Source organism: Canis aureus, chromosome 29, assembly GCF_053574225.1.
Source record: "Canis aureus isolate CA01 chromosome 29, VMU_Caureus_v.1.0, whole genome shotgun sequence".
Taxonomy (NCBI): domain Eukaryota; kingdom Metazoa; phylum Chordata; class Mammalia; order Carnivora; family Canidae; genus Canis; species Canis aureus.
Window position 1 is genome coordinate 40,241,927 of NC_135639.1, and position 12,824 is coordinate 40,254,750.

The following is a 12,824-nucleotide window of genomic DNA, read 5'->3' on the forward strand; positions in this document are numbered from 1 at the left end:
CTTGCTAGTGTTCCCCACGAAGTTTCCTGCATCATCACCGGAGATGTCTAGATAGTAAACAATCCTTTATTAAAGGTTGAAGTCAAGAAGAAGGGCATCTGGATAGTTTGCATTTTTACTGATTTTCAACTTGATAAATGCTAACTTTTGCAATTTTGTAAGAGATATGGGCTGGGAAAAAAGTTCATCTTTTCAAGAGTGTGGGATATATTGCATATGCCATAGTGTCCTAATTGTCCCACAGTCAGTACATGGCTGAGTGTGGATGAGGTTGGATGTCCAGCTGGAGAAAGATGATGTTCTGTCCCCTGAGCTCCCTTTCAGCAGGGCTCCTAGCAAGCCATTCCTAGATTTCTTGGGCCACAAGACCTTGAGCTAAAGGGGCTTTGTGCTGTTGAACTCACCTTTATTCCCCAAAGTCACTTTGGTTAATGTGCAGCAACTTGGCTCCCATGGGGCACTAGAGAAAAATTTAAAGTGAAAGTTGCTTTAGTTTCTGTAGTTTCATAATTTCAAGATCGATTACTTTAATAATGAAATTTGCATTAGTATCTTAATGGACTTAATACATTTTATCATGACCTGGCCGTATTTGAGAAAATTTAGAATCACAGTATTATTCTTTGGTCAACAGCAGAGCTATGTATAACTATGCAAAAATAGGGGAAAAAATGAAGTCATATGTATGTAAAGGCATAAATATAATTTTTATAATCAGGAAATAATACAAAAAGGACAACACATATGTATGTATTTATGATAAGATGAGATCACATTTATGTATATGATTCCTTGTAGCCAACCTCCAAATGGACATATATCTTACTTTACCTTATTATTTCTCTAGCCATAGTCAAAGGTCATGCTGTTCTTTATTTGCAAAAGGTTTTGGACAAGTGGGCTGCACTATTGACCATGTTTGCCTACATTCTTTACCTTTCTTCTTTCCCTGAAAATGGATATATACAACTAGCTTATTGAAACTTAAGTTAGTTGATGAAGGTGAAAGCATACATTTAATGATATATGCTACCCTGTTAGCTATTTCATTACATACATAGGCCAATTTAGGTTGGTTCCTGTCATTTGATTTTTAATTTTTAAAAATTGTATGGTGACATCCTTATTCATACATCCTTCTACATTTGCTCAATTAACTCCTTAAATATGTTTTTTAAAGTGGAATTAGTGTTTCAAAGCTTGTGTAAATTTTTAAAGTTATTGAACTTATGACCAGAATGATTCAAATAATTTGAATTTCTATCAAAAACAATTCTGCTAGAATTATATTTGCTTTAATTACATTTAAATTATGGATTCTTTAATAAGGAGTTATGAATAAAAAGACTATATAATTTATGATCCAAACTTTTTGGCCTCTGTCAAAACTTTGGGAATGAAAGAGGATACTATTATAACTCCACCAAGATAATGCACATAAACTAGGACTTATCTGGGAAAAACTCAGCATGTAATCTTCCTACTAATGAATCATCATAACACAAATACCAATGCACTCATTCACAATTAAAGAACTAGAATATGACATCTATGTCTACTGTGTGTTCTTTCCTTATCCCCCCTCCTGAATTATGTTTATCATTCTAATGATTTAAAAAATATTATTTAATGAAAAATATATGTATTCTATAGACTCTTTATATTTAGTTTTACTTGTGAAAATTGTATCATTCTGTCATCTTTTGCAATTTGATTTTTCACACAGTATTTTGTTTCTAAGATTTATCCAAGTTGTCTGTGTTGCTGTAGTATAACCATTTTTATGACTATATAATAGTATACATTTGTTCATTCTTCTGTTGATGTGTTTCATGGTTCTTTCAAGGTCTTTTTTGCTATTACAAACCATGCTCTATGAGTGTTTTGTTCTGTATCTCTGAATGTACAGGTCTAAGAGTGTTCCTGGTTATATCTCCAGGAGTAGAATTATTAAACCCTATGATAAACAAACTTTCAACTTTCCCAGAGAATAGAAAATCGTTTACAAAAATGTTATACTCTATTTCCCCCCCCTATAATCTCAATTGAACTTTAGCATTACCCAAGATTGTTTACTCCATCTTTACTGAGGTATAATTGACAAATTAAAATTGTATACATTTTATGCATAAAACTCCTTGTTTTGATATATGTGAAATCATTGCCACAATCTAGCTAATCAACACTCCTATCATCTCACATGGTTAACCATTTTCTTTTTTACTTTTCTTGTGATGAGAACACTTAAGATTTACCCTCTTAGCGTATTTTAAACATATAACACAGTATTGTTAACTACATTCACATTGTTAGTCTTCAGAATTTATTCATCATGCATAACTGAAATTTTGTACCCCTTGACCATCATCTCTCCATCAGCCTTTTTCACCAGCCCCAGGGAAACAATTTACTACTCTCTGCTACTCTCTGGTTCTATGAGTTTGGCTACATATAAGTTAGATCATGCAGTATTTATCATTTTATATCTGGCTTATTTCACTTACCATAATATCTTCCAGGTTCCAAAGGTTGTTCCAAAGGTATTACTCATGATTTTTATTATCAACCTTAAAAATGTAAAATGGTATCACATTGTGGCCCTGATTTTCATTTTTCTGATTATTAATCAGCTTGTAAGACTTCACTGATACCACAGACTGGTTTGAGAAGAACTGAAATCTTTAAGATTTTTGAGTTTTCCTGTACATGATGGCACACTTTTGCTTTTTTAGGTCTTCTTTAATCCAATGAACTACAGTTTTCTCCATGTAAATCTTGAGTAACTTTCCTTAGATTTATAATATATATGTGACATATTTATTTTATATAAAATATATTTATATCATATAAAATATAAATATTTCTGTAATTATATTATACATATATAAATATATCAATAAATATATAAATTTATATATTTATTAATTTAATGTATGATTTATTATTTTCCATATATATTTGTACATATACATACATACTATTGGTGGTGGTGTAATTTTTATTTTTTAAAATTTGTTTTCTGTTCATTACTGGTGTATAGCAATCTAGCTGATTTTTAAAATATTGGCCTTGGGGTACCTGGGTGGCTCAGTCAGTTAAGTGTCCAAATCTTGATCTTAGCTCAAGTCTTTATCTCAGGGTCAGGAGTCCAAGTTCTATGTTGGTCTCCAAGCCAAGTGTGGAGCCTAACTTAAAAAAAAAATGACCTTATATTCAGCCATATTATTATTTTTGACAAATAATCGGACTCTGAGAGGCTTTCTATGTAGAAAAACATATCATCGGAGAATATAGTTTTTTCTTCCCTCTCAATGCTTATTCTTGAGAGTCCTCTTTAAAGAAAAAATCTGCACTAACCAGACCTCCAGACAATAATGAAAAGAAGTGGAGATATAGGGCATCCCTCCTTTGCCCTAATTTTAAAGGGATTGCATCTCTGTGGCTCACCAGAATAATGTTTGTTGTTTGTCTGTGTGTGTGTGTGGTAGATACGTTTCATCAGGTAAAGAACATTTCTGTTCATTTCTAGTTGATTCATTTTTTTTTATCATGAGTGAGCGATGAATTTTATTAAATACTTTTCTACATCAATTGAGATAATTGTATGTTTTTTCTATTTTAACTCAATATGGTACTTACCACCCCTTTTTATTCTTATTATTTGTATCTTCTCTCTTTTCTTCTTTTCTCTTCTGTGAGAAGTTGGGTCATATTAGCTTTTTTTTTTATTATTGATTTTTTAAATTTTTTCATACTATTAGCTTTTTATTTTATTTTATTTTTTTACTTACAAATTTACTTTTTTATTGGTGTTCAATTTGCCAACATATAGAATAACACCCAGTGCTCATCCCGTCAAGTGCCCACCTCAGTGCCCATCACCCAGTCACCCCCACCCCCCGCCCACCTCCTCTTCTACCACCCCTAGTTTGTTTCCCAGAGTTAGGAGTCTTTCATGTTCTGTCTCCCTTTCTGATATTTCCCACTCATTTTTCTCCTTTCCCCTTTATTCCCTTTCACTATTTTTTACATTCCCCAAATGAATGAGACCATATAATGTTTGTCCTTCTCCGATTGACTTCTTTCACTCAGCATAATACCCTCCAGTTCCATCCACGTTGTAGCAAATGGTGGGTATTTGTCATTTCTAATAGCTGAGTAATATTCCATTGTATACATAAACCACATCTTCTTTATCCATTCATCTTTCGATGGACACCGAGGCGCCTTCCACAGTTTGGCTATTGTGGACTTTGCTGCTAGAAACATCGGGGTGCAGGTGTCTCGGCCTTTCACTGCATCTGTATCTTTGGGGTAAATCCCCAGCAGTGCAATTGCTGGGTCGTAGGGCAGATCTATTTTTAACTCTTTGAGGAACCTCCACACGGTTTTCCAGAGTGGCTGCACCAGGTCACATTCCCACCAACAGTGCAAGAGGGTTCCCCTTTCTCCACATCCTCTCCCACATTTGTGGTTTCCTGCCTTGTTAATTTTCCCCATTCTCACTGGTGTGAGGTGGTATCTCATTGTGGTTTTGATTTGTATTTCCCTGATGGCAAGTGATGCGGAGCATTTTCTCATGTGCGTGTTGGCCATGTCTATGTCTTCCTCTGTGAGATTTCTCTTCATGTCTTTGCCCATTTCATGATTGGATTGTTTCTTTGGTGTTGAGTTTAATAAGTTCTTTATAGATCTTGGATACTAGCCCTTTATCTGATATGTCATTTGCAAATATCTTCTCCCATTAGGTAGGTTGTCTTTCAGGTTTGTTGACGGTATCTTTTGCTTTGCAAAAGCTTCTTATCTTGATGAAATCCCAATAGTTCATTTTTAAAGACAAACTTTAGGACTTGTCCACCCTCCCTATTGAATCTTTGCTTTCCGTTTTTTTCATTTCTGCTTTCGTATTTACTGTTGTCTTTCTTCTGCCTTTTCTTAGGTTTATTCGTTCCAAGCCTCTCCAATCAGTTGCTTAGCTCATTCCTTTCTCAGCCCTTCTATTCTAAGTATTTATATCTTTTCCTTCCAATTATTCCTTTATTTGCAATGCACATAATCAGATATGAAACATTTTCATTATCATTAGGTTCTGGCTATTTTTAATTTTTACTGTCATTTTTTATTTGACTTGTAAGTTATCTAGAAATGTGTTTTAACTCTTCCAAACATATGGAAACTGAATGTATTTTTTTTTATATCATCACCTGATTTGACTGCGTTGTGGTAAAAATTGTAGTCTGTATGTCAGCCATTCTTTGAAATTTTTGAGTTACTTAATTGGCCCAGATGTGGTAATTTTTTTTTGTAAATATTGCATGCATGCTCAAGAAGAATGGTTATTTTCTAACTGTTGGGTGCATAATTCTTTTTAAGTCCAATAGATCGATGTGTGTCTCAAATCTCCCCTATCTTTAATTTTTCAGAAACCTGCCATAACGATGGTGGATCTGACAGTTCTCCCTGACTTGCTGCGCTACAGGCACATGGGGCATGAATCTGTGAGCTCTGTGGCTGGTGAGGAGGAGGAGTATAGGAGCTCCTGAGGCCTCATGGTGACCTTGCCAGAGGAGGGGCACCATCCTGGTGGATATCAGAGCTGTGGGCTCATTCTCATCAGATTGGCAGAGCAGGTTACTTCTGGGTCACAGGCCAAGTCCACAGCCTTCCTCACAGGCTGGAGGCTGGGGTGCTCAGCCTGGGTGTGAGCTAAGCAAGTGAACGGATTCCTTTATGTGGCAGCCATCACTGAGACTTTGTACTGTGTCAAGTACTGGACCAGGTGCTCTTTTTTTTTAATAATAAATTTATTTTTTATTGGTTCAATTTGCTAACTTGCAGAATAACACCCAGTGCTAGGACCAGGTGCTCTTGCCCCTGCCTTCACAGGCTCCCAGTCTAGGGGGAGTCATCCCAACCCCTGTGACAGGAGCAGACTCAGGTTAAGAACCTGGCATCTATTATATGGTCTCATTCATTTGGGGAATGTAAAAAATAGTGAAAGGGAATAAAGGGGAAAGGAGAAAAATGAGTGGGAAATATCAGAAAGGGAGACAGAACATGAAAGACTCCTAACTCTGGGAAACGAACTAGGGGTGGTGGAAGGGGAGGAGGGTGGGGGGTGGGGGTGACTCGGTGACGGGCACTGAGGTGGGCACTTGACGGGATGAGCACTGGGTGTTATTCTATATGTTGGCAAATTGAACACCAATAAAAAATAAATTTATAAAAAAAAAGAACCTGGCATCTATTATAGGTGCAAGGGGTGGGGCACCAACTCTGGCAGGGAGGAGGGGCGCATCACACCACTCTGAGGCCACTCCTCAGGCCCAGGTGCACAGCCCAGGTGTCAGGTCATCTTTTCAGATTCTAGCTTATGGCACAATTTTGAACGTCTATATTTCCCTTTTCTTCATTCAAGTAGGTGGCAGATGCTGCCTTTTCTGGTCTTGGAGGTTGTGGCAGGGTGAAAAGCAGAAGTTGCTGTAGGAACTTCCATTCCTGTATTTATATATGAAAGATTGAGCCTTAGAAGAGAACTCCAGAGATATTTTAGAGCAGAAGTTACATACCGATGCCCAGTTTGATCTGCCCTATGTAAGATCATTTTAAAATTCATTGCCAACACTTAAAAATGTGATTCCATAAAACATGGGACCTCTTTGTGCACCTGGCAGTGCTGGGCCTGCTTGCAGCAAAACTGATGCACTTCCCACAATCCCCAGCCACTGCCTGCGACTTATGCCTGCTCTGGCATTTTCTTACAGTTTGCTCAGGAAGTGAAATATTTATTCTGCAAACATCTCCATTAAGTGGGGCAGAAGTTTTGAAAGTTCACACGTTTCAGGAGAAGCAAAAGGGAGTATTTCCTGTTGTAGGTGAAGACTGAAAGTGTTTTGTACAAAATAAAGAGCGTCTCTGGATAGAGGGATGAAATCCCAGGCACCAAATGAAGCAAATGGCTTTTCTCACGAACTGGCTGCTCTGTTCATGTCCATCATTTGCATGAGACTCAGAGGGACAAACATGATCAGTGAGGTAGCTGGATTTGGCTGAGGAAGCTCAAGAATGAAAAGAGGCTAACTGCTCTCGGCTCATTTGGAAGGGGCCCAACACTTGTCATTAAGTGGCTGTACATTTTTAAAAGTGAGATTTTGTGCACATTTGAGTTGGTGGCTTGACAGTCAAGCAGGTGTCAAGGAGAAGTATGGGAACATATGGCCTCAAATCTGTTGGTTTGAGCCTGTTGAGAACCAAGGGTCTTCTGGCACTGGGTGCTTAATTTCAGGTCTGTGAACATGGATGGGAAAAAAGCCACATCTCTGTTCTCTAACCTCAAATGAAAACTTAACACATCTTTCCAATGTGAAGGTAGCCAATAAGCCACTGTGATATTACCACAAGGGGGACTTTATTGCTGGTAGCAATTGCAGGTTTTTTCACCCACATTCCAGCTGCTACAGATGTCTCTAAATATCCTTTATGTTTGTCACCATGTCAAGATTGTGGACTTACTGCACCTGTGCTAGATCTTGCTGTCCACTTTATAGAGCAAGAGGCATATATATTTCTATGTCATTTTCTAAATATTAATTTAATATTAATAATTAATCAATTATTAATTAAAATAATACTAAGTCTATTTTCTAAATATTTGGATAACTGTATTTCAATATAACTGGTTTCTTTTATGATCCTAGTTACTTTATTTTGGACATTAAAAAACTGTTATTCTGAGAATAATGGTATTCTGAGTCAGCCTCCCCAGACTGAGAGGCATAGATGGCACAAAAACAGTGACTCGGTACACTGTGAGCTGGTGAGGGGACTTCCTGTCCCTGACCCAGGTCCATGGGGGTTGCTGCAGGACTTGGACATCCATGCTGACTAGCTTTGCCCACATCCCTCTCTGAGACTTATCAGCCTGGGTCTTTGGGCAAGAATCTGCACCCAGGGGCACTGGTGTTCTCATGCAGTATGTGTGTGGCGGTGGGGAAGGGGACAGGTTACAGGAGATAGGTTGGGTGATAACTAATACCCCAGAAAGCCTCGGTGAGCCCTCATCATGGGCTAGCTCTCTTCCACCGATGGCAGAGCCAGGACATGTTGTTTCCTTTACTGCTGCCCTTTGACAGAGCCGAGAGGAACTGAGCAGTCCCCTGGCCGTGGAGGCAGCTTCCTCCTTGTCTGTCACGTGGAACTTGGCTCCTGTCCCTCACAGCCTTGGGTCACACAGCTACGTCGCCTGATCGGAGACAAGCCAGGAACAGCATGGGCTCGGGGGCCAGCATGCTGAGAGCCTTCCTCCTTCTCCTGGGTAAGTGAGGAATGCAGAAATGGGGTGGACGTGATTCTTCTGTGGCAGGGGTGCCTCAGTGAGTGGGAAACCAGGGGAGCATTAGCCCACTGGGGCTCAGTCCCTAAAGCACAGATGTGTCCCTTCGGATAGATGGCTTTTCTCATTTTGAGACTGAGACCCTGAGCAATGATTTTGTCTGTTTCATTCCATCTGCAACTTACAAATGCTTCTGGACAAGAGGAGAACTGGAAAGGGTCAGGTGGTAGAAAGAGCTTTGGGTTTGGGACCTAGACAAATCTGCTTTATTTATTTATTTTTTTTTTTTTCAAATCTGGCTTTAAATTGTGGTTCTGTTGCTGACAAACTGCAGCAAGCTTCTTAGACTTTTTCTGTTTCTGAATCAATCAAGTGGGGGAGTGTAATAATGCATATCTTCTAGGATTGTATGAAAATGAAGTTCAATTTAATTAAGTCAAACTGAAATAATTAGATAAAATGAGAAAATGTGGGTACGTAGATGCTTCTCCGTAGTTAGTGGTGAATCAATCCTATTATGGAGTAGAGGAGGCTCTCAGGTTACCCAAAGGTATTCCGGCTTTTTGAAGTCATCTTTATTTCTGTGCATCAAAAGAAGGGAGAAAGGAGAAAGACAGAGACTAATAGAAAACTAAGGCCAGAAATAGAGGGAGAAATATTAAGACCAGAAAAACAGACAGAGAGGAAAAATCGAAAGAGATAAAGATCAAGGCACAGAATGATGGTTAGAATGATATGTCTAAGGCGGAGACTGACGAGATAAAGGGCCATGCGACTTTGCAAAATCTGCTTTGCAGAAAATAACTGTTATTTCTTAGAAAGGCAACAAATGGCCCTTGTTTACACAGATGCTGTTTCTTAGAAGTTGCCCTGGGCCAAGATGCAAAAGCAAGCAGTCTATCTCCAGATCTAATCTTCCTTCAGGGGAAGCAAAAGCCTGTATCCTGGACATGGGCAGTGTTATTTCCGTGGCCAGGACTCTGTCAGAAGCCTGCATCCAGCCCAGGAGTGAACAAAGACCTTGGCTTTCAGGGAGTTAGCATGTCGGCAGGGAGCCTCGGTATCTACCAGTCTAGGCATGGAAATGGACGTGTGTAGTGAGTGGCGTGGCAGTGAGGGGTGGTTAGAACCAGCGCGCACTAAGTGTGCGCAGGCCAGAAAATGCAAAGTGTGCTCAGCAATGTGGCAGAAGCTGGCAGATGTCCTAATCTGTTTCTGCTTTTGACCTATCTAGATATACAGACCAGTCTATCCTGGGGTTGGGTGGGGGGTGGGGGAGGAAGTTAAATTTAAGAAATCCAATGGAGGGATCCCTGGGTGGCGCAGCGGTTTGGCGCCTGCCTTTGGCCCAGGGCGCGATCCTGGAGACCCGGGATCGAATCCCACATCGGGCTCCCGGTGCATGGAGCCTGCTTCTCCCTCTGCCTGTGTCTCTGCCTCTCTCTCTCTCACTGTGTGCCTATCATAAATAAAAAAAAAAAAAAAAAAAAAAGAAATCCAATGGAAAAATGTGCATATGATACAAAGAGGCAGCTTGCTGAAGACTTACAAACAGAAAAATAAGCCTTGAAAATGCTCAAGATCCCAAATAAGAGGAATAGTAATATGTGACATTTCTGAGTGCATTCGATGTGTTTCATTCCCTCTTAAACAATTTACGTGGGCAGCCCGGGCGGCTCAGCGGTTTAGTGCCACCTTCAGCCCAGGGCCTGATCTTGGAGACCTGGGATCGAGTCCCACTTCGGGCTCCTTGCATGGAGCCTGCTTCTCCCTCTGCCTGTCTCTGCCTCTGTGTGTGTGTGTGTGTGTGTGTGTGTGTGTGTGTGTGTGTGTCATGAATAAATAAATAAAATCTTAAAAAAAAAAAAACACTTTACGTTAGCTCATTCTTTCCCCCAACAACATCATGAAATAGGTCCCACCATTGTCTGCATTTGAAGGATGAGGTTTTAATTAGTCGCCCAAGGTATCACAGCCAGTTAGTGTTTTCAGATACTTTAGTAGAGGCAGTAGTGTTGAGGAGTGTGTGCTTTACTCTAAACAACCTGATCCTCTGATCCTCTTCTGCAATTTACCAGCCGGGAGTTTGGGCAGATTGTCCACCCTCTCTGTGCTCAGTTTTTTCATCTGTAACTTGGGGATAGTGATTGTACCAGCCTCATAGAGCTGTTGAGAGAGATCAGTCTGTGACGGTATTTAAAGCATGTAGCTAGTATCTGACATGAAGTGAGCACTCACTATTGGAAGGAAATACAGCTAATCATTAACAGTTTCTTTTTTACTTTTTCTAGGAAATAGGATTATGAGACATATTTTAGTTTCTTTGTATTGGCATTTTTCATATTGATCTTCTATATTCTTAATACCAAATAAATACATTTCTGTGCATCAAAAAATAACACTATAGCCCATTGGAAATTGTAAGAAATAATTGAGCTTTTCCTTTATGAACTGGTGAAAGGGACCTGGGGATTATCTAGTGATACCATAGAGGGCAGGTGACCAGGCCAGTCACCCCAGGGCATATGTAAGAGCTATGCATGATGGCTTTTGGGGACATGGAAGGAAGAGGGACATTTCTGCCTAACTATTCCAGTGCTTGAGCCACTATTTCCCACACAGAGTAGTTGGAGAGTTAGGGGGAAAGCCAGTTTTCCAATATGCTAAAACTATTTTTAAGACTGAGTTCAATGCAACAAATATTCATGGACACCTTGAATGAACACATTTTAACTTAGCTTTTTGTTTTTATTTTTTAGATACATGTATTTGAATGTAGATAGGTAAGTCAACATACCTATAAAAGATAGAATGTCAGAAGTGGAGTTAATGCTCTTTGGGCCCCCCTCTGTCTTCTTTTTCTCTCTCCTCTGGAGGAAACAGCACCACCCCTGCTTTGACTGTGCTGTGTTACTTTCTAGGTGCCAGCATGTGACATAAATGTCACCACAGCATACTCAACATGTTACAGTATCGCCCATTCTCATCCTATAGATCAATGTATGTGTTGCAACTACCTTTTCAATTCTGTTGAAACACTCCGTCATAATTTAGGTATACCTTCTGGTACTGACTGAATTTAGATTCTTACTTTCTGCATAGTTACTGATGCTGTAATGAGCCTTCTTAGTCCCACCTCCTAGAACCCTCATGCAGCTGTTTTCTGGGAGAGAGTCTGGAAGAGGTGTTACTGTCATGAGTATGTGCAATCCTTCCTTCATTGGATATTGCCAAATTGCTCTCCATTTGCAAGGTCTGGGCATATCTGTCTCCCTACAGGTTTAGTAATACTAAATAGTAACAGACTTCTTGCTTTTTTGCCAGAGATGTAAAATATTATCTCCAAGTTTTTAGGTTGTGTGTTCCTGATTACTAGTGAGAATAACCATTTTCCTTCTATTTATCAACCAGCCAGATTTCTTTTTCTATGAATTTCCTGGAGTTTTCTTTGGTTGTTGGTCATTTATGTATTTTTTATGGATATTAATTATTTGGTTCTGTCATGTGTTGCAAACATCCTGTCTCAGTATGTTGCTTATATTTTATCTTTGTGGCATCCGTTGCTCTGCAGAAGTCTTAAATGGGATACAATTAAAGTTATCATTCTTTGACTTTTGTTATGTCTTAATTTTCCATCTTGTCTAAGAAACATTTTTTAAAGTAATTTTTTTTTAATTTTTAAAACTATTTAATTTTAATTTATTTGGAATTTATTTTTGCATGGCCTAAACAAAGAATCTAATTATAGTTTTTTCTTTTTTTTTTTTTTTGAATTTTTTTTATTAGAGTTCTATTTGCCAACATATGGTATGGCAGTGCTCATCCAGTCAAGTGACCCCTCAGTGTCCATCACCCAGTCACCCCATCCCCTGTCCGCCTCCCCTTCCACTACCCCCCGTTCATTTCCCAGAGTTAGGAGTCTCTCATGCTTTGTCACCTTCTCTGATTTTTCCCACTCATTTTCTCTCCTTTCCCCTTTAATCCCTTTGACTATTTCTTATATTCCCCGTATGAGTGAAACCATATAATGTTTGTCCTTCTCCGATTGACTTACTTCACTCAGCATAATACCCTCTGTTCAATTCATGTCGAAGCAGATGGTGGGTATTCGTCATTTCCGATGGCTGAGGAATATTCCATTGTATACATAACCCACATCTTCTTTATCCATTCATCTTTCGATGGACACCGAGGCTCTTTCCACAGTTTGGCTGTTGTGGACATTGCTGCTAGAAACATCAGGGTGCAGGTGTCCTGCCATTTCACCGTATCTGTACCTTTGGGGTAAATCCCAGGTAGTGCAGTTACTGGGTCATAGGGCAGCTCTATTTTTAACTCTTTGAGGAACCTCCACACAGTTTTCCAGAGTGGCTGCACCAGGTCACATTCCCACCAACAGTGCAGGAGGGTTCCCCTTTCTCCGCATCCTCTCCAACATTTGTGGTTTCCTGCCTTGTTAATGTTCCCCATTCTCACTGGTGTGAGGTGGTAT

At 39.4% G+C, this 12,824-nt stretch overlaps 1 protein-coding gene across 3 annotated transcripts in view; it reads left to right on the forward strand.

Moving 5' to 3' along the window:
• The first annotated feature begins 7,954 nt into the window (after window positions 1-7,954).
• Window positions 7,955-12,824, forward strand: part of TMEM273 (transmembrane protein 273) — a 57,091-nt gene continuing 52,221 nt past the window's right edge. For 2 of the 3 annotated variants that reach the window (XR_013368297.1, XM_077878606.1), the window contains exon 1: window positions 7,969-8,314. Coding sequence is in view for 2 of the 3 variants with exons in the window: in XM_077878606.1 (XP_077734732.1) it covers window positions 8,269-8,314 (46 nt within the window). In the remaining variant the exon portion in view is untranslated. Of the gene's footprint in view, window positions 8,315-12,824 lie in introns of all 3 variants that reach the window. The other variant, XM_077878607.1, reaches the window with a different exon arrangement.